Source organism: Epinephelus lanceolatus, chromosome 6, assembly GCF_041903045.1.
Source record: "Epinephelus lanceolatus isolate andai-2023 chromosome 6, ASM4190304v1, whole genome shotgun sequence".
NCBI lineage: Eukaryota > Metazoa > Chordata > Actinopteri > Perciformes > Serranidae > Epinephelus > Epinephelus lanceolatus.
This window is the reverse complement of record NC_135739.1, coordinates 8,799,343-8,825,742: the sequence shown is the minus strand read 5'-3', so window position 1 is coordinate 8,825,742 and position 26,400 is coordinate 8,799,343. Positions and strand designations below refer to the sequence as shown.

The 26,400-nt window shown below is 39.3% G+C and overlaps 2 protein-coding genes across 2 annotated transcripts in view; both read left to right on the top strand.

Annotated features, from left to right (window-relative positions):
• myo7ba (myosin VIIBa) overlaps positions 1-26,400 on the top strand; it is a 222,945-nt gene that overhangs the window by 159,726 nt on the left and 36,819 nt on the right. The window contains exons 2-6 of the mRNA XM_033621914.2: positions 22,213-22,259; positions 24,599-24,636; positions 24,765-24,866; positions 24,961-25,113; positions 25,639-25,823. Coding sequence (XP_033477805.2) covers positions 24,619-24,636; positions 24,765-24,866; positions 24,961-25,113; positions 25,639-25,823 — 458 coding nt within the window. The 5' untranslated portion in view covers positions 22,213-22,259; positions 24,599-24,618. The remainder of the gene's footprint in view (positions 1-22,212; positions 22,260-24,598; positions 24,637-24,764; positions 24,867-24,960; positions 25,114-25,638; positions 25,824-26,400) is intronic.
• Positions 360-18,059, top strand: sap130a (Sin3A-associated protein a). The gene is made up of 21 exons (XM_033622162.2): positions 360-485; positions 2,417-2,545; positions 2,631-2,896; positions 4,373-4,540; positions 4,629-4,755; positions 4,884-4,999; positions 5,087-5,211; positions 6,082-6,229; positions 6,313-6,403; positions 6,530-6,634; positions 6,747-6,888; positions 9,212-9,327; positions 9,507-9,800; positions 9,901-10,072; positions 11,911-12,009; positions 12,102-12,463; positions 12,547-12,792; positions 12,880-13,005; positions 14,500-14,603; positions 15,095-15,208; positions 16,603-18,059. Exons 2-21 carry the CDS (start codon positions 2,434-2,436, stop codon positions 16,759-16,761), a joined length of 3,192 nt encoding a protein of 1,063 aa, XP_033478053.2. The 5' UTR covers positions 360-485; positions 2,417-2,433; the 3' UTR covers positions 16,762-18,059.

Sequence of the window (26,400 nt, the reverse complement as noted above, 5' to 3'; positions counted from 1 at the left end):
GGGTTTGCCTTTTTGTTGACATATATAGCAAATGGCACCATTTTTAAAATAGTCATTTGTTTAATTATTCCTCTTTGAACACAAGAATATATTCAAGGTGAATCTGAATAACTTGCAAGGGCCCCTCCGCCCCAGGGGCCCCATTGCACTGTTTATATTAACGCCCCTGCTGGAAGTGCTAGCAGATTAGCTTCAGTGCTAACTCGGCTCCTTCCGCCGACCACGTGACTCTGCAGTTCGGTCGCAGCGGTTCCCCTGAGACTCCCCCCCCTCCCTCCCCGCCGCATTCTAGGTTGGTCAAAACATTTTCGGAGCTCCGATTGGTCAGCGACATGGAACTCTCTACTCTGATTGGTCGTCTGAGACAGGGAGGTCCGGTTCTTTTTGAGCGTTCTTCCGGCTTACATGTTGGGGGAAAAAAAGAAAAGACGAATGGAAAAATTGTAATCCACAAAACGACCCTTGCCTTGTACCTCAGCGATACGGTAACATCCACACACATGTAGAAACATGTTCGCTTGTTGAGCCCGGCGAAGTTTACGCCTTTGTACTCTGTAGAAAGTTCAGGATTTAGCACGGAAAGCAGGCGGCAACAGCGGGGTTAGCATTCTAACGTTAGCATTCTGCTAAGCTAAGATAGCTGGCTAACAAGGTAGCTTTCTAGTTTTTAAGATTACCGAGCAACAGTGAGCGTTTTCTGACACAGCGGATATCGCGTTTGGTTGTTTTGTTGTTGGCAGTCGAAAAGTCGTTTTTGTACCAGCAGGTAAACTTGATATTTGATAAGCAACGATACAGTTGTTGTCGGGCAGTTTTGTCATATGATATTGGCCATATAACGGTAAACAAAGGTCCACAGAAATGCTGTTGTCCTGTTTTTCACAGTGAAATGTATTTGTGAAGGTTTCAGTTTGTAGCAGCACCAGTTGGTTTGTGTTACCGACTTGCTGCTTTGCTAGCTGCAAAGCATAATACTCCGCAGTGCTACATTACCCTCAGTGTCCCCGCGTCGCCTGTAAATGGTTAAACTGGTTGGCTTTTGTTATTGTAGCACTGTCGTACGTGTTTAATTTGAGAGTTGCAGCTATTAACTGATGTTTTAAAGATGTCCTAAGTGTTTGCAACATCTTTGCCTAGACGTCCATTGCTAATGAAATAGAAATCACCAGAACCGCCCTCTCACATTCTGGAGATAAAATACATTTTTAATTATTTATAGCTTGAAAGAAAAAAACAGATTTAAACAGAAAGGCTCTTCCAAGAAATTTACAAAGATTTGTGGCACTTCTTTGTCATGCAGTTAAATTACCTTCCCAGTTATCCCCCATTTTATCTTATTTCAAGGTGTCTACAGGTCCTTTAAAAAGTCTTAATATGTCTTTTATTCTAAGTAGTCTTTAAGTTGAATTTTTGAGGTCTTAACAACTACAAACATTTTATCTAATTTTATTTATCCTTTTTTTTAATTTCTTATTGTGAGAGTACACATTTCTAATGCTATAATACTGTTATTTTACTTCAGAATTGCACTAACCTGTTGGCAAATTGTAGGTTAACTTAACTCGCTCTACTAACCATTTTTCTATGTAAAATTTATCTCTACACAAGACCACATATTTACTACTTGTCTGCAATGCTCACCTGCGATGCTTGATTAAGTAAAACATGATTTGCCTAAAAATCCCTCCAAAATTTGGATAAAAAGGTGTCTTGAACAGGTCTTAAAAGACATTCAATTTAACTGTCTGATTCCTGTAGACACCCTGTATTTAGATTAGGGCTGCAACGATTAGTCAACAAATCGATGACTAATTGAGTATTAAGATAATCGCTGACTATTTTAGTATTCGACTAATAGGTTTGAGTCATTCTTCATAGAAAAGTACTATAAAAGTACCCAAAAATATTCTTATTGCAGCTTCCTACTTTCAAATAGTGGCAGCTTTACACACTCTCCCATGATGGTGAGCTAAAACCCTTTGGCGTGAGTACAAAACAAGATGACATAATTTTGGGGTTTGGGAGAGACAGACCGACATTTTTCTACATTTAAATATATTTTTTTGATAAAATGATTAGTCGACTAATCGAAGAAATAATCCACAGATTAGTTGACAATGAAAATAATCGTTAGTTGCAGCCCTAATTTAGATATTATTTATATTCTGACCTGAAGGGTGAGGTTATGTTTAGTGTAATATGTGAAATATGACCAAGCTGACTGTTGGTGTTGTGTTTTCATTGTAGTTACAATGTATTGTATGTTGTTTTTGCTGCTGCACTACTACAACATGACTCTGTCGCTCACAAGTGTTTTAAAATTATTGTAGATTTTTGTATAGACAAAGTTGATTTAAAGATAATATCTTCAGTATGTCTGTGCCGGAATAGATTTACATTCTTGGCATTGTTTCAGGTCACTAATTAGTTAAAATGAGCTCCCAGCAATTCCCCCGTCATGGGCTGCCTGCTTCCAGCGGGGGAGCACCTCAGATCCCCACTGCTGGAAACCTGGTGTCTGTCAATCAGCCGTCAAATCCACCAGGTAACCTATAGTCACTGAAGTGAGTTGCCAGATATTTCACACATGGCGAGCAAGTAAATGTTGAATCAGATGTGTTTTTCCTTAGCTGGAACAGATGCTGAGAGCAGTCGGGATGCTGACCATGGACAGCAGGATCATCCACCTGCCGGGGGCGGGGGAACCTTGGCGTTCAGAGATGACAAGCAAGAGACGATGGTAGTCAGACCTTACCCACAAGTACAGACGCACGGCCAGCCACAAGCTACCCCCCAAACCGTGCCCATTCAGCCCGGCACACCTGTGACTGTACCTGCCCCCTCTGTCCACCTCCCACAGGGCCAGCCTGCAGTCCTCACTGAGGGACAGATGAAGGTAATGATATATGTCTGTTACTTTAAAAAGCTTTATATACATGTTAACAGTAAAGGGTGTGTGAACGTAGTTAAATCATTGGCAAAGATAGAATGCATTCTGTGGTTAGAGGACAACACATTGTTGCTGACCAAGGTTGATTTATTCATCCAGAAAGTGTCGAATCACAGCTGGCTCCTGTAAGATAACCTTTCTGAAGGTGGAAGCTCAGATTGTTGGGATGACTCAGGGCTATTAAGGGACCAACGCTCTGTAATGATTATCTTTAATTTTGAAACAGTTCACGATGGAACTATTTCCCTTCCTCTTTCCATCCTTGTGCCCTCCAGACAGAGTCGGGCAGGTTTCATTTTACTTCATACTTGGGAGAAGCCATTGTGGCCAGTTAGCTCTAGAGGAGGGACAATGGAATGACCAGGAAAATTATGACAATAGCAAGTACAACTTCCAAAATTTTCAGCTTCATATAGTTCTTGTGATGTAATTTAATTCAGAAGGATCAGCTCAACGACTATGAAGATATTATAACAAAAAAGTGACTGATACAATTTACTGTAAACCTAATAAGGACAGTGGTCATGTGCAAACTGGCTGACTTTACACTTACTTGGTGAAAAGGTAACAATGTTCTACTGCAACATGTTGTTTCTTATTGCAATTTTGAAGGTTCACTCAGTCTCGCATAGCTAGACCTGTCCCCACACTTTGAGTTAGCGCTGGAGAAAGGTCTGCCTGAACCCATTATAATTCCATACTATGGGAAAAACATTCTGACATGTTTGTATTTCTTTAAACCAATCACAACTGCTTCACAGCGCTAAGCCCAGAATGCAGTGTCAGTGCTCTTGCAAAACAATGTCGGGGGAGGGTAGCGTGACGGTGAGGGAACTTGTTTTGGTGGAACATTTGCATGCGGGTAGGCGAGCCCTGGTATTAAAATGGCTAAATCCATACAAAAGAAAACATCATATAAAACACTGAAATTTTAGGGTGTAGGTTGCTAGCTCGGAGGTTGTAGTTGTTTTACACAGGGCACTAAAATGAAGCTTGGAGGTAATATTTTCCATGCAACTCTAGTTTCATAGCAACAGGGATTTTGAAAATGGGAACACACAGATGGTGGAAGGTAAGGAGAATTCTGTCTGCAACAGGCGACCCACAGCAGGTTTAGATGCACGGTCTTAATCATGTGAATCAGACAAGGTAGGGTTCACTTACAGGGACACTTTGCCAATTCTCAACCAGCTTTTTGTCACAACAATGGGGGTAATATGTGTAAATAAACTGTAGTAGACTTCCCTCCATCTCCATCTCTCAGTGAAAATCTGCTAGATGACACGTTTCACACTCTGTGTCACATTTCAAGAGTGTGGCCATCTTCTCAGCCCTGAAATACTTCTTCAATGTTTTTTTCTAGCATTGTTCTTAATGTTCTTCTGAGCTTAAGATCAGAAATGTAATATCTGTCTTTTCTAGGCTGTCCTGAAGTCACCCATGCCAAGTCGTCTTATTGCCCCAGCACCAGCTTCCAACCAGGGTCATATCCCCATACCCCCCAAGGTGCCTGGTCACATTACTGTCACCATAGAGAGCAGCATTGCTCCAACGCCATCTATACCTGTGGCAACTATCAGTGGTCAGCAGGTGAGTGCACTGTGAGCTGTCTCTGAGTGTGTTATTGTCTCTTTCTTGCTGATGACTGAAGTTGTGAGCGGCCTGTATTGTGTTTCAGGGTCACTCCAGCAACTTACACCACCTGATGCCGGCTAACATTCAGATCATTCGGGGCAGTGCCCCTGCACTGCAGATCGGGACTCCTGCGGTCCCTCCCCAGACCTTCACATCTCATTTACCCCGAGGTATGCATGATGCAATGAGAACAGTGTGCCAGGTGGCTTGATGTTTGCCTCTCCTTGAAACAGTAGTCCATTTACTGCTCAGTTATGGCAGTGCATTTCTCTACATCGGTCTGTTTGTTTCCTGGTAGGCGCTGCTGCAGCAGCTGTTATGTCCAGCTCCAAAACTGTCCTGCGGCCAGCCACTGGAGGAAGCGCAGGCCCCGGCCAGCCCACAGTTCAGCACATCATCCACCAGACGATACAGGTGCTCTGATGTACTTTAATCTAAAAAGGAGTTTATATTCTGTTTGACATTTAGACATATTGTGTGTAACTGTGTCATCCTCCACAGTCCCGCCCTGCTGTAACAACGTCGACAGCTGTGCTTCCAACTGTGGTGGCCCCCATTTCAGCAACTAGAACTCAGTCCCCAGTTATCAGCCCGACAGTCACACACTCTGCAGAGGTGGCACATGGGTAAGTAGCAGTCTAAGAATGTATTGATTAGGGCCTAGGTAGAGATGCTGCATGTGTAAGTACTAGAAAAATAATTTGATGACAAGAAGTTTTGTAGTGAAGTTGAATAAAACAGTCAGTGAAGATCAGTTGTTCAGAGAGGGATGTTGCCACGAAAGAGTCGCTACGAAGTCCCTTCTTTAAGCTGCCTTTGCATTTATACGCAGAACCAAACAATGGTGACGTCATTGTGCTCCAGTGTGTGATTTTAGACAGCGTGCCGGCATTCTGGAGGCAAAAGAGGCGCAACGGGCGTGAAGTCTAACACCACAGTGTTGGCTTCTAGTGTGACATTTAAGATAGGCATTGGCAGCGCTTTCAAAACAAAACAATGGTAGAAACACAGCAATAACAGTGATTTACCATCCCCATTATATGGTAGCTGATTTTGTCCCCTGCTGCGAGGGTAAGGAGCTCCCTCATTTATTCCCAATTTGCAGACATTTTCGGCTGCTGTTCTTCTTTGAGTTAGCTGCTAACTGCTTTCAGCTGGTGTTGAATGTAACATGCTTGTTTACCAAGCATCTAGTCTCCATAGTAGACCAGTGGTTTCCATCTTTATGGTTTTGTGACTCCTTAAATCAAAGCAGTGTCTACTTTTTCTTCTTGTCAGAGATATTGGCAGTTTAACCAAAGATTTGTTTTTTGTCTCATATTGCTTCATTTGATGGACTTTTTGGAGACTTGAAGATGTGAAAAATGTCAAGTATACAGCTTAGAACAACGCCATGAAGAAAAATGAATTTTTGTGTAACATTTTCATTCCCTCTGGAATTTATTCAAACCTTGCCTGTGCCTGATGCACTAAAGAGGGAGTAATTCTTTTTCCAGGCGTCCAGGGCTGACCATTCACCCTCCTCCGGCCACCGTCAGTATTCAGAGGTCTCAGACGTCCCGTGACACCGCCACACGGATCACGCTGCCGTCTCACCCTGCAATTGGGGCTCAAAAACCTCAGCCTCCACACACCATGACACAGGTTACTGTTATTTGACAGCTGCTTATAAAAATGAAATTTTAAATTTAAACTGTGACTGAACTGAATTTCTGGTTCCCCCACAGAAGCCCATCTTCAGTCCTGTGACACCAGTAGCTGCAGCAACTGTGGCACCAATTGTTGCCACTAACACTGTGCCATCAACAACAACAATAGGTACTTTACTTAACTTTTGTACATTCATTTCTACAAGTGAGGCACGAAACTCAGAAACGTTTGACTTAAGGCACAAATTATCATTCTGACTCACATTATTGATAATCCGGTCTTCTTCATGTTTAGGCTCTGTGCCACATACCCAAATGACCAGTAACACTATTGTCACCATGACGATGGCCTCGCACTCCTCTCATGCTACAGCAGTGACCACCTCTGCCATCCCTGTTGGTGAGTTTGTCTCGTTGGCAGGAACATTGTTGTGTGCTTCACAAGCAGGAGGCATTATCATATTGTGTTTTAACACATCTTTCTCTAAACCATTCCTCTGTGTTATTTACAGCGAAAGTTGTCCCTCAGCCCATCGCCCACTCTTCATCCCGCGTGCAGCCCGACTACCCCGGAGAGAGAACCAACCTCATCCCCATCCCAGGCCATCGGTCGTCTCCTAACCCCGTCACCATGGAAGCAAGAAGTGACAACAGGTGAGCACACAATGTTGGAGCCTCCCTCATCAGCTTCATTTACATGCACTAAATATTCAGTTTTTTGTACTCATTCTGAAAAGACAATATTCCTACTAAGATATGAATATGCCATTAATATTCATGTGTACATGCAGCCGTGCATACTTGGATTAACATGCCCTAACATGTTGTCTATCGTGTCAAAATATAGAAAAGTTAAACCATTTGTGCCATTTTTGCGTCAATTTTTTTATTTGATTTAAGTTTTCATGTGGTGACATTGGGCTGGGCGATATGACTAAAATCTCATATCCCAATATAGGTCATTTCATATCCCGATAATGATACCTGTCCAGATTAGCACATTTTAATCCAATGAATGAAAAGTTTATTGTCGCCATCTCGCTGCCTCTCTGCTCTTTCTCAGCGCTGCGGGGCTGAGCCCTCAGTGTGTGCAGCGCAGCAGAGACAGACAGCGGTGGAGTTGACGACAACTAAACTCATTATGTTACTGTAAGTGCCGTAAAAGCTTTGCGAATTAAAAAGCCAAGAAGAGTAATTTATCAATGTTATCCCTGCAAAAGATGGACAGTTTCCAAATGATGAAAAATATTGCTATAAAAAGTGTAGTTTGCGTCATAACGATATAAATGATACAGCGAAATATGAAATGATAGACATTTTTCTCTCGTCACACGATATGTATCGTCATATCACACAGCCCTACGGTGGCAGATTTTTTGGACTGTGCGAACACAGCCTCGCTTTCAGTCCTTCAGCCACCCCCTCGAAAAGGTCGGCGTTGCAATATTTGCACATATCCAAAAACATGTTGCTTGCCAACCCATTAACTCTACTTAAAAGTCATTGTGTTTCTTCTTACGACCAGAAATGTGGGCTTTTCTTCTGGGCATGGACCATCGTTGTTGCAAACACTCACTCACACAAACCAGCTCACAAATGCTCACCTGACACAATTGAGCACCTCTGTCTCCCACACATGTAGCACTGCACTGTATTGCACGTGTGCTACTGCAGTCATTTCATTCATTCCACAGACTGATTCAGCGCAGCACGTGCAGACTAATTAACAGACAGATTAAACAGAGGAGCAGCTCTGTGTGTCTCAGTGTTGCTGGAGAACTTGTGAGCGAGTGAGTCGGGCGGAGCTATGCAGAGACAGTTAGGGAGGAGAGATTCACACTGGTATGGCTTTTCAGAAGAACAGCCTTATGCGGCATGACCCTTTATTAATATAGACGGAGTTGTCTAAATCTACATCTTGCATCGATACATCGTACATAGTCGTTATATCGCCCAGCCTGAATATTCCGAATGTGCTGTACACATGTCCAAAGACTGCTACCAAAACCTTAATAATATCAGCGTGTCCCACATTTTGATCGGAAAATTGAAAATGCGGAAAAAGGCCTCAGCATTTATTTAATCTTTTATTATTTTTTTTTAAATTTTCTTATTTCTGTCTTGATTTATACATTTATTTATTTACTGATACTCTTGTCATTTTTCATTTTCCAAAAAAAAAACAAGGGATAAACCTGCTGATGAAAAAAAGGTTAAACACATCCTGGCTTGAAGAATAAATTGTTTTACCAGCTATTATTGAGTAGTTTTTTTTTTGTTTGTTTGTTTTTTTTTAGCAGATTCCATTCATCAAAGGAAAAAATGGAGGGGTTGATTTGTAGTTATGATCTCTATATAAATATGTGGATGTGGAGAGTATGAAGACCATAAAAATCTTGTATTAACATCCATTGCTGACGGAGTTACACAATGAATAAAATGTGATTAAGATGTACTTTTTATTTTTATTTTGTAATGTTTTATTTAACTTGGTTGTTTAATTAACATTGGGGTCCTTTTTTCCGAAGAGACTTGTGTCGAAAAATAACTTATAAACATAAAGTTTAAGTGTAGACGGAAGCACAAATAATTTACAGACACACCTTAAAAGTTTTCACAATTAAGAAAAGCATTTACAAGTGCAAGTGCAAATACACAATTACAACCGTGTAAAATGTTGAAGTGAAATAAACTTCATATGTTTTTGGAGCTCATCTCATTCGTATGCAGCACAGTATCTGAACCCACTTTTACAGCTAATGTTCAAACGTCCTGTGACCTGTAAGGACTGTATTTAAGTGTAACCAGAGAGCAGAGGTAACTGGGCAGTTTTTGCAGTCGAGCCTTATAAATAAACAACATACAGTGCTGCTCCCTTCTGTTTGTCAAGGAGGATGATGTGTTAACCTCAGGAGTACAGATACGTTACTGAGATGACGATGAGCATTGGATTAATCTTGTATGTTTTCTTTTGAAGGCCTTCTGTTCCTGTGCAGTTCCAGTATTTCCTGCCGGCGTACTCCTCGTCATACCCTCTGACACACACCTACACCCCCATCAGCAGCTCTGTATCGACCATCCGACAGTATCCTGGTAAGTCCTGCTAATCAGTGTTGCTTTGCTGGTTGTCACAGCTAAACTTATTATTTGACTTGACATTTAAAAGTCTGGAAATGTTGACAAAATATGCTCAAGTAAGTGCTGTGAAATGTGAAACCCGTCATTTCGTGGCACACAGATCTAATTTGAGCTCTCTTCCCCCTCTCAATAAGTTACTCCTCAAGCTCCGAGTTCAGCGCTGCCCACCCAAGCTGGAGTAGGCGTGGCAACCACTGTCCATCTCAACCACATGCAGCTGATGGCAGTGGATCGGATCGGTCTCCCCTCTGCACAAATCAGCACCCAAGGGATCCAGCCAGCACCAATCGCTGCACAGGGCATTCAGCCTGCGCCGATAGGAGTGCAGGGCCTGCACACGTCTGCACCCATAGGCACACAAGGCCTACAGCAGGCACCAATAGTCACTCAGCAGCAACAGCAACAAGCACAGTCTGAAGCAAAGCCAGGTAATTATGAAACATTGGCTTTTACTAAAAATGACACGGTGTTGATGAGTGCGTCGCCGTGTCGTGGGCTGTTTGTAACACTTGTTTTAATTTCATTCAGGGGTTGTTTTGGCTGATGGTTTTGTCGCGAGCCCCATCAGCAGCACATTCAGCACCACCCAGCCAGTCGCCACCATGGTGCAGGCACATACGCAGGGAGGAGTAGGAGGAGCCCCCACGCTGGTCTCCTCCCCTAGACCCAGCATCCTCCGCAAGAAGCCTGCTAATGAAGGGTGAGTATGAGCACATCATATGAGACAGTGGCTCCAAAACGACGGCAGCATCATGCTGATCCAGTGTGTGATTATACACTGCATCACTGCTTTGCAGATTGAAAAGAGGCATGACAGGTGTGACATGTAACGAACAGTGTCAGCTTCTCATGTTACATGTAACATACCCGTCGACAATGCTTTATGAACAACAACAATGGCATTTACATGTCAGTAACAATCATCCACTGTCCCATGGTTGGTTGCACGTATAACACGGTGTCAAAATGTCACACCTGTGCCGCCCATGATCCTGTCCTGTTTATACAGACACCGCTTCGGTTCTGTTACTATCTTCTGTGACTGATTAAAGGCGAGACCACTTTGTCCCCCCATTCCACGATCGTACCTTACATACAGCACGGCAAGGTGGCATAACGGCATGAAATTCCTGCCTTGAACAGGTGGGGTAAAAGGGGCTTGTGGTTCGCATGCAAGAATACTTTCATATTCATCTCCAAACCCTCTCTTACTTTTTTCTGTAAGGTTTGTTTGTACGAGGGCTCCAAGACAGATTCAGTAAACTCTCCTAACGGCTCAGAGGTGTCTTAAAATGCTTATTTTAACCGGATGAATGCGATTCTAGAGAGTATCGCTTGCTTATTTGCCGAGTCATTCCAGACTTTGGTTACCCTAACCCAACCCTCTGTACATTCAGTAACGAATTACCGGACTTTTGAAAGGGGAGCTATGATGCTTTTATTTGTCTTTCCTTTTTCTCATGTCGGATGTTCATATTAAAGGTGGCTAGAGTTTTAGATAATAATGTAATCATTAGGGATGTTCCCGGCGACTAATTTCCCTGTCGACTAAATGAAAATTTTAATTAAGACTAGTCGAAAAAAATGAAAACACTCAGAAAACAGTCAAAATTTAGCTCAATTTATTGTTGAGTATTTGAAACATTGTCCCAAAAAATACTGTGTGCATTAAGAGCTCTTTGAAGCCTTTAATCACAATCCTCAACAACCATGTTGACACTTTGCGCCGTGCGGTATGAATGTGAACATGATGGCATTAACCATTAAACTAACATCTAAAATAAATAATAGCCCCTGAAATGTGGGGCACATTGAACCTTGCAGATAATCCCACAGAAATGATAGCAGTTCACTTTAAAGTTAATAAAACATCTAAATTATAATTAAATTTCAGCTGAAATGGTGGTGACATCAACTCATGTGACTGTAGTGTAGTTTGTGTATAGCCTGACATTAGGTTTTTACTTCTGGCGATTGCATTTAGGCTTCAGTAATCCTGAAAATGGTGTTCATTGGTGAAGATTGTCTCGCTGAACAAAATGTTTATGTATCATAGACGTTTGTTTGCCACAGAGCTTATTTTCAGCAGTAATTAAATCCAATGGAAAATCCCACAGGCTTTTTGGTAAGGGAACCAAAACTAGATCCCTGGAGAACTCTGTGATGCAACAGAGATGCTGAAATATGCAAGACCCAGAAAAGCTGACCAATCAGACCAGATTGGGCTTTCTTAGGAGGGTGCTTAAAGAGACAAGCACTAAAACGGAGCATGTCAGACAGTGTGAATAAAGGTGTTCTAGCACAGACAGCCTGAGGAAAATAAGGTGTTTCTTAAAGATTAAAGCACGTAACATGTTTTAGTAGAAACCAAAACTACAAGTATGAACCTGAAAATTACCATAATAGTCTTTAAACATGTCTTTTCAGTGGCACACGTTAACTTTATTACAAGTTGACTCCAAATAAAACTTGACAGAAACTGAAGTTTAAACAATTATTCCTTTTACCAAATCGTTCCTGCTTGTCTTTGTGTTTCAGTTGTGTTCGTAAGAACCTGATCCCAGCTCAGCCCAGTGAGCCCAGTGGTGGCAGAATCGACAGTGGAGTGAGAGCAGCAGGATCTCCCCGCCCTGCAGGGTGAGCCGCTGTCACAATGATCACATCAGTTACTTCGTTTTCAGTGTGTTATGATATGAGTGTGTGACCTGACCTTTTGATTCCTCTCTCAGTGTGAAACCCAAAGCCGAGGTCCACATGGCAGTGGCCCCTCCTGTCATGGCTACAGTAGAAGCACTGCCTTCTCAGGGAGGAGAGCAGCAGGCTGTGTCCTCAAATGCTCAGCACCTCGCCCAAGCCATCCCCACCATGCTCGCCACGCCAGGGCCTGTACCTCCCTCTCAGCCCTCCACTGTCCTCTCAGCCCTTCCAGCAGCCATGGCTGTAACTCCTCCCGTTCCTGCTTCAATGGCCAACACTGTGGCCTCCCCCACTCAGCCTGCGGCCAGTAGCACTGCAGCCTGTGCTGCCAGCTCTGCCTGCCCAGATCTGAAAATTAAACAGGAGGTGGAGACCATGGACACCTCCCAGCCAGGTGAGGAGCAAATCAATCATGAGTGAAATTACTTAATGTTAAATTATAGGAAACTGAAGACTGTCTTTATCTCTTTCCCTCAGATCCCAATGCGAACCTGTCATCAGCCCCAGCCCTCACCACCCAGGCCTCCACCCTGAACACTCCTGCCACAGGAGATCTGATCCCCGGGGCCTCCCCAAGGAAGAAGCCCCGCAAGCAGCAGCATGTTATTTCTACAGAGGAGAGCGAGATGGTGGAGACCAACAGCACAGATGAAGAGAAGGCCCCAGGCAGGCCCATCACCGGCAGGGCTGAGAGGCGCGAATCTCCACCAAGGGAATATGTTGGTATGTAATTTAATGCCATCTATCGTTGCAGTGATGATGATGATGTTTGTCATCTGCACTTGTTCAACGCTTGTTTTTTCCTTCCAGATGAGGAAGGAGTGCGTTATGTACCAGTCAGGCCTCGACCACCTGTTACTCTGCTGCGCCACTACAGGAATCCCTGGAAAGCTGCCTACCACCACTTCCAGAGGTACAGCGACATCCGGGTCAAAGGTCAGTAGCTCCCTGCTCTCAGGTGGAAATGCTTTAATAGCAAATGAGAATTATAGCTGCTGCGCAGCGATGGGTCGGGTCCAGGCATTTTTAGGCAATTCTGAGCAACAAGCATAAGAATTGGAAGACATTTAGGAATTTAGCAACACAATCTGCCTTTTGCATCAGCTGAGGCTTGAACTCACAACCTCTGAGACTAAGGATCAATTTCTATCTCACTGAGCTAATTAGTCAGTGATAATTCATGTGTAGCTTCACAAATTGACTAAGCCAGACGTGCAGGTTTAGCAGCTGTCCATGCATGGAAAAGCAGATTTCAAACCACTGTAAAAAATTCAGTTATCGAAACAAAAATCTGAATATACACATATTGCATCTAGACAGCATGGAGATGTTGGTCATTTATTTTAACAATGATTGATTTGCTCCATAAGTGAAAAATTGCCATTTTTACATTGACTCCAACTGTTCACATTAGAGCAAAATTCAAAATGCTGTCAAAAATTCAGTTTTTGAGATACACTTCTGAAATTTGCCACACATCATCTACCATGACTCTAGAATTTTGTCATTTTTTTCATGAACATTGAAGATTTATTTAGCAAAAATTTGCATGTATATGTTTACAGTACCGTTTACAGTCAAACATTTTGATGCACTGTAGGCTCAATTTTTGATAAATGAAAAATCTGAGAAACATAGTTTTTGTAGGACAGTCTGAAGATGCTCTGTAGCAAGTTTGGTGTCAATTGAGCAAAAATTGTGGGAGGAGATAGGTTTAAGAAGTTTTACAGTTTTTGAAAAAACAGTGATGAACTTCATATTTTTTAATAGGTTTAAATGTACAAAAGTTTCTTCAGTATTGGGGCTACAGTTTGATGAAAGTTGGGAAGTTGTAGCACATATGGTTGATTTGTTATACAGCTGAGGATATCTGGCATGAGACTGGACCTTTGTGCAAAGTTTGGTGAGTTTTCACCCATGGGAAGTATGATTTCCTCGGAAGAAGAAAGAAGAATACCTAGGATTACAGTAGTATCCTAGCAGCTTAGCTGCCCGGACCCTAATGATGGATGGCAGCTTGATGTGCCTCCACGCTGGTAACAGCCATGTCCAGAGGCATTATGTTTTCAGGTTGTCTTTTCTCATGAATGAATGTCTAATAGGGTAAAATGATGAAGTGATGACATTTTGTATCTAGAAGGTCAAAGGTCAGGTTCACCGTGACATCATAATGTTCTTTTCTGGCCATTGTTAAACACCATGACTCAGGAACAGAGACATTAGGTCAGATGCTGAATTGGTGACACTACTCCTGAGTTTGTAGCTTCACTGTAGCAACATCCATATCTAAAGTGTTGTTTACTGTCATGGCAACATACACGTCTGGACAGACAAGGACGTAAACTGCAGCTAGACTGGTTGGTGGAGGCGTACAACAGCGAGGCGGTAATTGTAGTTGTTTCTAACAACAACTGTTTTCTTTTCTCTCAGAGGAGAAGAAGGGCAGCTTACAGGATATGGCGAACCAGAGAGGAGTGGCATGCAGAGCACAGGGCTGGAAGATTCACCTGTGTGCTGCACAGCTCAGGCAGTTGGTGAGTGCTGACCCCAGACCTGCAGCAATATAACTCTGAAGTGTCGTTTATCTGAACTGTCTTCTCCAAGTGATCCAGATGAAGGCTACGTTTGGTTTGTGGCTAAACAGACAGACAGGTTACATATTAGCCCAAATGAATTCTGACTGTGCTGGAGAGGAATTTACGTCCCCAGAGGTATGCTGCACAACACACTAACGAGCAACAAAAACAAAGCGACTGCTCGACTTGAAGCTACAGTATCTCAGTCCACTGAGGGGTTTCTGACTGACTGTTCGAATTTCCAACTGTCAAGGGGCAGCCCTAAAATTTATGTTGAACTTCTTGCAACAATCTGATCACAATAATGTAAGACACATATTGGTTAGAATTAAAATATTCCAACAAAAAGACCACATTCACAGACCACAAAATGGTGACAGCTTACTACTTAATATTCATGTTTTGACTGGACTTCTGTTAACACACTGTGTTTGTTACTTGATCTGTAGTCGAGTTTAGAACATGACGTGTACAGTCGCCTCTCCACCCTCCAAGAGGGCCTGATCCCTAAGAAGAGAGCAGGCTCCGATGACGACCTTCACCGAATCAACGAGCTTATACAGGTAAGATTGTTGCTACAGACTGAGACTTTAAAATGTACATTTATCTACTCAGATATTTGCAGTCATTGCCATAGTAACCGTGTACTCCCAACGCTCACAGAGACAGGAAAAAACAGTACGCTGCTTCACACACAAGTGAGTTGAAGAGCGAGTCTGTTGTGTTAACTGCGTTGCGTCTGTTTTTATAAAAGTACTTTTGCTACTGTATCTCAAATGTGGCTTTGACTTGCAAATGAAAGCGTGTTGGCCATTTCATAGAAAATACCGAGATGTATATCGTGTTATCGCCATTCAGCCTGTAAATACCGAGATATGAATTTTTGCCCATGTCACCCAACCCTTGGACCAACCACTGCTGGGAGATAAAAAAAATGTGTTACTTACTGTGCGCCGCTTGTGATTTATTTTACTGGGAATATCGCTACAGACACCCAGTTTGTTATACTGCAAATGCAAGGGCTTATATCATAGGATCAGTCAACACTGTGTTCATTCATACAGCGATAAATGGTAACTTAACAGACATTTATTTGAATTAAAACCTTGAGATCATGACTTTTAAGTCAAATAAAGTTGCTAAGTTTTGTTAAAACTTCAAAATTTTTGTGACATTGATTGACACTTATAAGGTTTAAGCGGGAGTTATAGTTGTGTGCAGACCCTATGCACATGGCCTACGCCGTTGTGAGCATTTTTACTTGTGTGGTGGTGTGTCCGTGTTGCTCTGCAGTTACACCTCCAAAACACTTGTAGGCAGCGGAGGTTTCTGTGAAGTGCTGTAAAGATTAGTTGATTCAAAACACACATTAAACACACATTAAATATGGCTTAATAGAGACAGTTTCAAACACAAGTACACAAATCAGCTTCACTGTAACTCGCAGCATTCAGAGACAAACACTTGTCTTTACCTGGACACATTTTCCCCACAAATACAACATGCTAACGGTATTAGCACAAGCCTATTGCATTTTACATTGTATAAATTAGCCTGGCAGCCAGCGACCTTTCTTTCTTCTCATATAAAACCAGGGACAACAGCAACATTTAACAAAGGTAACGACACACAATTTGGCTCCATTACAACTCACAAGGTTCACTGACAGAACAACTGTCAACATGTTTTCCAAACAAATACAAAATGCTAACATTATTAGCGTCAGCCTATGGCATTTTACATTGTATAAATTAGCCTAGTGACGAGCGGAGATTTCCTCTTCTCATATGAAACCTGGATAAATCCCAAAGTACAAATCTCTTAAGGATCAACGTAGAGCCTACGCCTTAACTACAGCATCGATTCAACACAGAAGTATAAATTCCCTATTAGGATGCCTGCTGTTACAATGCAAAACCTGCTCTCTCTTCACAAATCTTTGTGTGTTTGTCCTCAGGGTAACATGCAGCGCTGTAAGCTCGTGATGGACCAGGTGACCGAGGCCAGAGACACCATGATGAAAGTGCTCGACCACAAGGAGAAAGTGCTGAAGCTGCTCAACAAGAACGGCACCGTCAAGAAGTCCTCCAAACTGAAACGTAAAGAACGGGCATAATCTCGAACCTCCTCTCCTCTGTCGACAACCACCGCCGCCCGTCTCTGAAGGGGCGAAGGAGCTACTCAGAATTTGGTGCTATGATTTGCTGCATACAATCGCACGCACCCTCCCTATCTGCCTGAGAGCAGACAGAGAGAAGTGACGGGAAGGCTTTGAGAAGCAGACGGCCCATCAGGAATAGGTTCTCATTAACGACCCGACGCACATATTGAGCGTGGAGCATTGTAGGTTGCATTAGAGTGGCCAACTGGACGGCCCTGTCACTGTTTCCCATTCTTTTTTTGTTCATTTTTGAAGACCCCAGAGACCATTTTTACTAACTTAATTTCTGCCTCTTCTTTTAAGACGATGTTGGAACCGGCATGTTGTGATGGTTGGCACTAAATGCAGTTGCAGCAAAAACAGACGAAAGTATTTCAGTGAAGGTGATCCACCTGAGAGTTGTTGGATGGTCATTGACAAAGAGTCCTTTAGTAAGATGTGTGTATACAGACTAATCGCAGTCGTGCTCTTTTCATTAATCTGTGCCTTCATTTTGTCGTTGTACATGAAATGGACGGGGACACGTGAACGCTGTTCCACGTGCTGTTAAAATATTCTTAAATTATCAGTCAGAGAAAAGTGTCAGGTCAGTTTCACTGCTTCCCCTTTCTCTCCAAACACCCTGCACCTGCATTTTTCTAGTTTTGATTTCTTCATCACAGTATGGGTAAACAGTTACCTAATGTCAGCCACAAGTTTAGGTGTAATCTAAAAGATGATGAGAAACTTATATGGGTTTAGATTTTAAAAAAAAAAGTACTAGATGAGAAACTAAATGTGGCAAATTTAATTGAGTTAATATCCACAACAATGCTCTTAAAGGATGAATAGTGTCCTTAGATGGTGATTTGAAAGCGAGAACATACTGCATATGCATAAAGCCAAGATGACTTTACATTTAAACTGCCGTGAGTCGACAACTTAATCCAAAGTGAACGGATGTCATGGTGGTAAAAACAATATTTTCATTTGGTTTTAGGAAGTGAAGTGCTTGAAGCGAGTTCCCTCGTGTGATCATACTGGTGGATTGAATTCATGTAAATCACTGTAAATGTGCTTTTGGTTTTTTCCATTGACCTGGTTTTTCTTTCAAGTTTTGTACTCAATGAAACATTTTGTGCCGTGTGATGTGCTGCTGCTTCATTTTGCAGAGTGTAACGATAATGACGTTATGAGATGAAGTGAGCCTGAAACATCCAGCTATTGTACATTGTTTTCGTCTGTGTAATTATAGTAAAGATACTTAAACAATACCAGATACACTGTTAAGTCTGTATATCACTGTTTGCTATAAGCGTGTGTTTTTGATACTTGGTTGAAAGATTTTTTTACAGTTTTCACTTTAATTTCTCATTGTGATGTCTGTTTTTTATAGCCATTTAAACCCATTTTGGCTAATGTCATGTCTTTGTATCTCAATAATAACTTTATATCTCAAAGTAGCAACTAATTGCAAAATAATGAGAAGCTCTTGAGATAATGACTTTTCTCAAAATAATGACTAAGTATCTCAAAATAATGGGAAACTTATTAAAAATCACACAGTATCTCAAGGTAATTACTTATTATTTTGAGATATATGTTGTCATTTTGAGAAAGCTCATTATGTTTTAATAATAAGACATTTCCACATAGTAAATCTGTTTGGTAAAGGTTCTGATTATTTTGAGATGTTGAGTAATTATTTTTGAAAATTTTGCATTATTTAGAGAAACTAAGTCATATATATATATATATATATATATATATATATATATATATATTTTAGAAAGTTTCTCAATATTTTTGATACTATATCATTTTGAGATACTAAGTTATTATTTCAGTAAAGTTTCTCTTTTTTTTAGATACTTAGCCATTATTTCAAGAATTTCTCATTTTTTAGTCTGTATTTTGAGAATGTTTCTCATTATTCCCAGATACTAAGTCCTTATTTTGAGAAAGTTTCTCATTATAAGTTGACATACTAAGTCATTATTTTGAGATACTAAGTCATTATTTTGAGAGAGTTTCTCATTATAATTTGACATACTAAGTCATTATTTTGAGAGTTTCTTAGTATTTTGAGATACTAAGTCATTTTGAGAAAGTTTCTCATTTTGAGATACTAAGTAATGACTATTTTGAGATACTAAGTCATTATTTTGAAAAAGTTTCTCATTATAATTTGACATACTAATTATTTTGAGATACTAAGTCATTTTGAGAAAGTTTCTCATTTTGAGATACTAAGTGACTATTTTGAGATACTCAGTCATTATTTTTGAAAGTTTCTCATAATTTGACATACTAAGTCATTATTTTTGAGAATTTCTTATTATTTTGAGATACTAAGTCATTATTTTGAAGAAGTTTCTCATTATAATTCGACATATTTATTATTTTGAGATACTAAGTCATTTTGAGAAAGTTTCTCATATTGAGATACTAAATGACTTTTGAGGTACTAAGTCATTATTTTGAGAAAGTCTCATTATTTGGGGATACTAAGTTAACAATTTGAAAAAGTTTCTCATTATTTTGAGATACTAAGTCATTATTTTGAGAAAGTTTCTCATTATTTGGGGATATTAAGTTAACATTTTGAGAAAGTTTCTCATTATTTTGAGATACTAAGTCTTTATTTTGAGGAAGTTTCTCATTATTTCAAGAAACTAAGTCCTTATTTTGAGGATGTTTCTCATTTCGAAGATATTTTGAGAAAATTTGTCATTATTTTGGGAAACTAAGTCATTTTGAAAAAGTTTCTCATAATTTGAGATACTAAGTCGTTTTGAGAAAGTTAATCATTTTGGGATATTAAGTCATTTTGAGAAAGTTAGAGATACTAGGTTTATTTTGAGAAATTTTTTTATTTTTTAGAGACTAAGTCATTATTTTGAGAAAGTTCCTCATTATTTCAAGATACTAAGTCATTATTTTGAGAAAGTTTCTCATTAATTTGAGATACTAAGTTTATTTTGAGAAAGTTTCTTATTTTTTTAGAGACGTAAGTCATAATTTTGAGAGTTTCATTATTTCGAGATATTAAGTCATTATTTTGAGAAAGTTTCTCATTATTTTGGGATATTAAGTCATTTTGAGAAAGTTTCTCTTTATTTCGAGATACTAAGTCATTTTTTTGAGAAAGTTTCTCATTAATTTGAGATACTAAGTTTATTTTGAGAAAGTTTCTTATTTTTTTAGAGACGTAAGTCATAATTTTGAGTTTCATTATTTCGAGATATTAAGTCATTATTTTGAGAAAGTTTCTCATTATTTTGGGATATTAAGTCATTTTGAGAAAGTTTCTCTTGATTTCGAGATACTAAGTCATTATTTTGATAAAGTTATTCATTAATTTGAGATACTAAGTTTATTTTGAGAAAGTTTCTTATTTTTTTAGAGATGTAAGTCATAATTTTGAGAAAATTTCTCATTATTTCGAGATATTAAGTCATTATTTTGAGAAAGTTTCTCATTATTTTGGGATATTAAGTCATTTTGAGAAAGTTTCTCTTTATTTCGAGATACTAAGTCTTTTTTTTTTTTTAGAAAGTTTCTCATTAATTTGAGATACTAAGTTTGTTTTGAGAAAGTTTATTTTTTTAGAGATGTAAGTCATAATTTTGAGTTTCTCATTATTTCGAGATACTAAGTCATAATTCTGAGAAAGTTTCTTATTATTTTGAGATACTAAGTCGTTATTTTGAGAAAATTTCTCATTATTTCGAGACACTAAGTCATTATTTTGAGAAAGTTTGTTACGTCTTAGATACTAAGTGTATTTTCAGGAGGTTTCTCATTATTCTGAGATACTAAGTTATTTGGAGAGTTTGTTATTTTTTGAGATATGAAGTCAATATTTTGAAAGTTTCTAATTTTTTTAGTCTGTATCTTGTGAAGGTTTCTCATTCTGAGATACCAAGTCTTTATTTTGATAAAGTTTCTCATTATTTCGAGATACTAGGACATTATTTTGAGAAAGTTCGTAATTGTTTTAGATACTAAGTTATAATTTTGAGAGTTTTTCATGATTGTGGGAAAGAAGGTAAGTATAAGAAGGTAAGTTCCCTTAATTAATTCCCTTAAGACAAAGTATTTCTGTCGATATATGTCAATATTTTAAAAATGTTTTTCATCATTTCACAATACTAAGTCATTATTTTTCAAAAAGGGTTTCTGATTTTTTTTTAGATACGAGGTCATTATTTTTGAGAGTTTCATTATTTTTAGATAAGTCATTTTTTGAGAAATTGTCTCTTTTTTTAACAATAATTTTGAGAAAATTTCTTATTTGAGATACTAAGTAATTATTTTGAAATGTCATTATTTTGAAACATTTCCTAAAGATATGAAGTCATTCTGTCAACACGTTAGGTCATTATTTCGAAAAAGCTTTTCATTATTTTGCAATCCTAAATCATTATTTTGAGGTAGTAAGTCATTATTTCAAGGAAGTTTTTCGTAAGGACTGAAAGGATTCTTTTTTTTAAATCACACTGGCCGAAATGGGCTTTCATAATTTATAATATAAACCATTCCAAACTGGATATCCAGACCACACCTGACGACAGATAGTGAGATTGCTGGATCACTGCTTTACAGTACAATTAGCATTATCATGGGTTATCTTAAGGAGCATGCTCAGACACTTAAATTCACGTCATAGTTCATCATCTTTACATATTAGGAACCTACAGTATATCACTTTAGTTTGATAGTATACACAAACAATGTAATCTGTCAGTATTGTCCCAGATCATACAGCTTGTATAGATTGCATGAGTTGTTTCTGTTTCATATTTTCACATCTCCAACATGAGCTCAGTCATTTCTCTTTATGATCTGCGGTTTACAACATAATTGCCTTGGAGCACAGCACAACGTGTCGGCAGAAATTGACCTATGACGGCTGTTTTATGGATCAGGAAAAGTGACTTACCGGCATTTGGGTAATCTGCATTCCTCTTTTAGCGTGATTTTTGACATCAGCTGACCAGTGTCTAGTGTTTATCATTATTCAGTATTTCTAAGAAGAAAAAAAGCAAAGATTTTATTGTGTCTTGTTTTCATAATGTTAAATTTGATTGCCATATTTAACAGTAGATAGCAGTACCACTATAGCCTTGTCTCTACTTGTCAATCATTGTGAAGCCAGGTGTGGATTATTTAGTAGCCAGACTATTAATTTAAAGGGGAAGAACATCATTATTTATATATTTATCAGCAAATTATTGTGATATATAAAAAACAAACATTCAAGATGATAGTCTGTGGTGACAGTAAGTATTTGTCTTGAGTCTGGTGGTTAGTGACACAGGGTGGCTCTACCTTTGCAGGAGCAAAGTCAAAGGGCCATAAAGGGGTGTTTGCTGGGAAAACTCCCTGCTTCCTGCTTTACCGTCATTCAAGGAACAGTTCCCCCAGCAGCAGCAGCAGCAGCAGGGGCTTCCACCAAAGACAAATCTCAGGTAAGAGTTGACACGATACATAAAGGTGCCTTTAAATCTGTACCTTTCAGTGTGATCTCATAGTGATAGTCTACATCAAATCATTAATAGAAGTGTCTTGAAATTTAAAGTCATGTTGATATCATGCTAAATGTAGATTTTTTTGAACTGTGTTCAAGGTGTCCAATCAAAATGAAAAGTCTGTTATGTTCAAGGACCCCAAAACTGTCTTGTAATTTGAAGTTGTTTTTTTATTGTAATTACTTCACAATCTTGTAAGGCAATTAAAAATATATGATAGCTACAATATGTTGCTTCAAATACATTAAGGCATGGTCCATACTATTAAAGGCTACTCATGGGTATCAGGTATTTGCAGCAGTGGAAGAAGGACTCAGATCCTTTAAGTAAAAATAGAAATACCACTCTTAAAATACTTCATTACAAGTATAGTCCATAATTCAAAATGTCACTTAAGTACAGAAGTATTATCAGCAAAGTGTTCTTAAATAATGAAAGTTTAATATTATTATAGAATATTATATTGTCCTGTTTCTGTCACTTAAAAATACATGTAAGAGCATTTTAATGTTGGAGTTGGTTGTTGTGGAGCTAAATTTAGATTATTGTTTTTATGTAAAAGGTAACTTCAAGTGTCTCAAAATAATGGATGTAGATCATCAACTGATTTGCGGACTCCTGTTTTAAAGCCCAGAGCCATCTTAGATTTTTGGAGCGACTAAAGACCATATTTGGACGAGAGGTTGGAGCTAACTGTAATGCTAGCTGCTTTGTTATCTATGATTAACTTTGATATGCTTTGATATGCTAATGCTATTTTTTGTTGGTTTAGAACCGTTAAACAAAATGTGCTTAACTGAAAAACTAAACAACTCTTCAGAGTGTCTTTGATGAAGAAGACTTTTTTAGACGACCAGAATGTTACAATTTCATAAACTGAAAACACCCTAAAAAAGCAACAGCTATGGCTTTGCCTATACTCTATGAATCTGGGGTTAGGCCATGGTAATGTTATCTAACCAATGTTGTCTCTGTAGTAGCTTCTTGTCAACGGGCAGCACCCACCTGTAACTCAAAGCGGCCACACCCTAATTATGCCTAACGTTAAGCATTAATAACATTTACCAGGGAAGTTATATAAGAATTCACTCTCTCTAATGTGTGTATTACACACTTTCATTTCTGTTTCTAACCCATTCCACATTGTATTGCTGTAAACATTTTATTTCTGCGGTAAAGTTGGGATTTTTAACGTGCGGGTCTATGGGGATTGACCTGCTTTTGGAGTCAGCCTCAAGTGGCCATTAGAGGAACTGCAGTTTTTTGCACCTCCATGTTGTGGCTTTATTTTTCAGCCCTGGAGGTTGCTACTCGGGTAAATGTGGCGGAGTCAAATGTACAATATTTCCCTCTGAGGTGTCGTGAAGTAAAAATATAAAGTAATATAGAGTAGGAATACAAATAAAGTACAAGTATAGCCCCTTTCCCACTGCACAAAAACCTAATAACACCCATTAGCGTTTGGCTTTTGTGTGTAATGGGGAAGGTTATAATCCATATTTACACCCTGGTCAAATGACTCGGCAGTAGTCACAGGTATTCATTGGCTCCAGCTCCGATTGGCAGGGATGGAAATACACCTTTGTGAGCGCTCTAATTTTAGCCCCTTTACAAAATACCATATTTCTTTGCCCAAACAGGGCTTGAACATTGTTTGAAATGTAGTCAGCACCGAGTCTGACAGAGACTAAATAGGTAAGATAACTATAGATTGACTATATTGACTGTGTGTGTGTGTGTGTGTGTGTGTGTTTATATGTGGGGGTGGGGGGGGGGGTTTCAATATGTATGTATTATTTTTGTTTGTTTTTGTTCTGTGAAGCACTTTGTGCTGCATTTTTAATGTGTGAAAAGTGCTATACAAATAAAGTTTGACTGATTGATTGATTGATAAATAAAAAAAAGTAACCACTGTAGCATTTGTACTGGCCGCCATGCTGCCCTTCACTATTTACTAACCTGTTTTCCAGCCTGTCCGTGACGTTGAATGTGACACACCAGTTAAAAAAACAGAAAGTCATGCTTGTCTGCTGCAAAGCCCTGTACACGACTCTGGTCTACTAGCAATGGGAAAGGAGTCTACAGCCTATTTTTAGTGGGTTTCCCCCTGTTAAAAAATCTGGTATACATGCACTAATTTTATTGGAAAAGGGCGAATGTCAAAATTGTACTTAAATGAATAACTTAAGAAAGAAAACTTGTATGTTTTAATTAAAAATTACTGTCACTGGGCTTAATCTGGATTAAAATGATAATATGTTTTTTTATTTTCTTTACAGACTTAATCCAAGTGTCTGTGATGCTGCACTTGAGTAAGGTAAGACTGTGTAATTGCGTAATATATTTACATAATTCTAAAAGTCATGATGCCCAGATAGTCATCTCGAAACTGTTCTCTTTGGTCATGTTTTTTTTTTAATTACAACTTCTGATTTCCCCACCTAGGGGGATTTTGTATGGGTGGACTCCGGTGTCGGGGTGCCAATCGGGGCGGAGGTCAAGGTGACAGACACTGGACAGCTTCAGCTGCTTGACGATGAAGGAAAGGTACAAAACCCCACAAACGTTTGTCTTTTTCAGGTCCAGAAAAATTAGTACAAGTCTGTTACATAACATCCACTCTGTCATAACCTACACACAGGTGCACAAGATCAACAAGAAGACGGAGGGCACCATCCGGCCCATGCACCCCACCTCTGTAAAGGGCGTGGATGACATGATAAGGCTCGGTGATCTCAATGAGGCAGGGCTCCTCAGGAACCTCCTGGTGCGACACAAGGAAGGCTCCATCTATGTAGGTTTCTATTCCCAGGATCCACTCTGAACCACCTAGTTTTATGATGTCTATAACCTGCTGTGGAAATGCTTACTTGCCATCGTCTTCCCTCGCTGTGAATGGTGTTTTTATCTCAGACTTTGCCCTGTAGTTTATCACAGTGCTGTTTGTCTCCATAGAGACGAATGAGCCTCTGTTGTAAGAGAACGTCCCAGTGTTTCTGTGTCGTCAAAGCTCAGCAGTGTGTGTTTGATTATGAATCGGGTCATTTTGTTGTGTAAAAATACTACTGCTAAATGCTGGGGGGCAAAATTTACTGAGGCTGATCATCTTTTGTGTTGGACTTACTATCCACACCATGAAATCTTTAGATCTAATGAATAGTATTTATAAAATGCATCACGAGTATCGCAGCCATAACCAAACAGGGGGGTCATCAGGGTCACTGGCTTGATGATGTGCTCACACCACAATAACTTGTTTATGCTCACACACATTCCACTGTGTGTCTGTGTGATAGTTAACATCCCCCTCTGTTTTAAGACATACACAGGCTCCATTCTGGTCGCAGTCAACCCTTACCAGCTGCTGCCCATCTACACCACCGACCATGTGCACATGTACACAGATCAACGACTGGGCGAGCAGCCGCCACACGTCTTCGCCATCGCAGACAGCTGCTTTTTCAACATGCGGCGCAGCCGAAAGAACCAATGCTGCGTCATCAGGTCTGCGTTTGTCTGAGGCTGATTCTGAGTTATTATTTAGACTGTGTCAGGTGACTGATTTGTTAATTGAAACCCTTATTTATACAGGGGAGACTCACTGAGAGTATGTGGAAGATAAAAAAATGACATACAAATGACTATGAATAAGTCATTTGTATGAATAAATAGTGTGAAAAAATGTATAAATAAATACAGGAATAAATAAATAAATCTGGAAATTAATTAATTAAATTAATCAAAAGAATAAATGAATGCTGAAATAAATATGGCAATGAATAAAAAAAAATAATAATAATAAATGCAAAAGTTAGGACATCCTGCCTTGACACAGAAATGAATGAAAGTATGGAAATGCAAAATAGATGTGCAAATAAATAGAATAATACATTAATGCATGAATAAATGTAATAAATACAGGAAAAAATAAATATTGAAACAAATAAATACAGATAAATGCATTAAGAAATATGATAATGCATAAATAAATGTACAAAAAAAAATACAGGAATGCATTAACGTATAACTAAATATATTAGATACAGGAAAGAATAAATGCTGAAATAAATTGATAAATAAA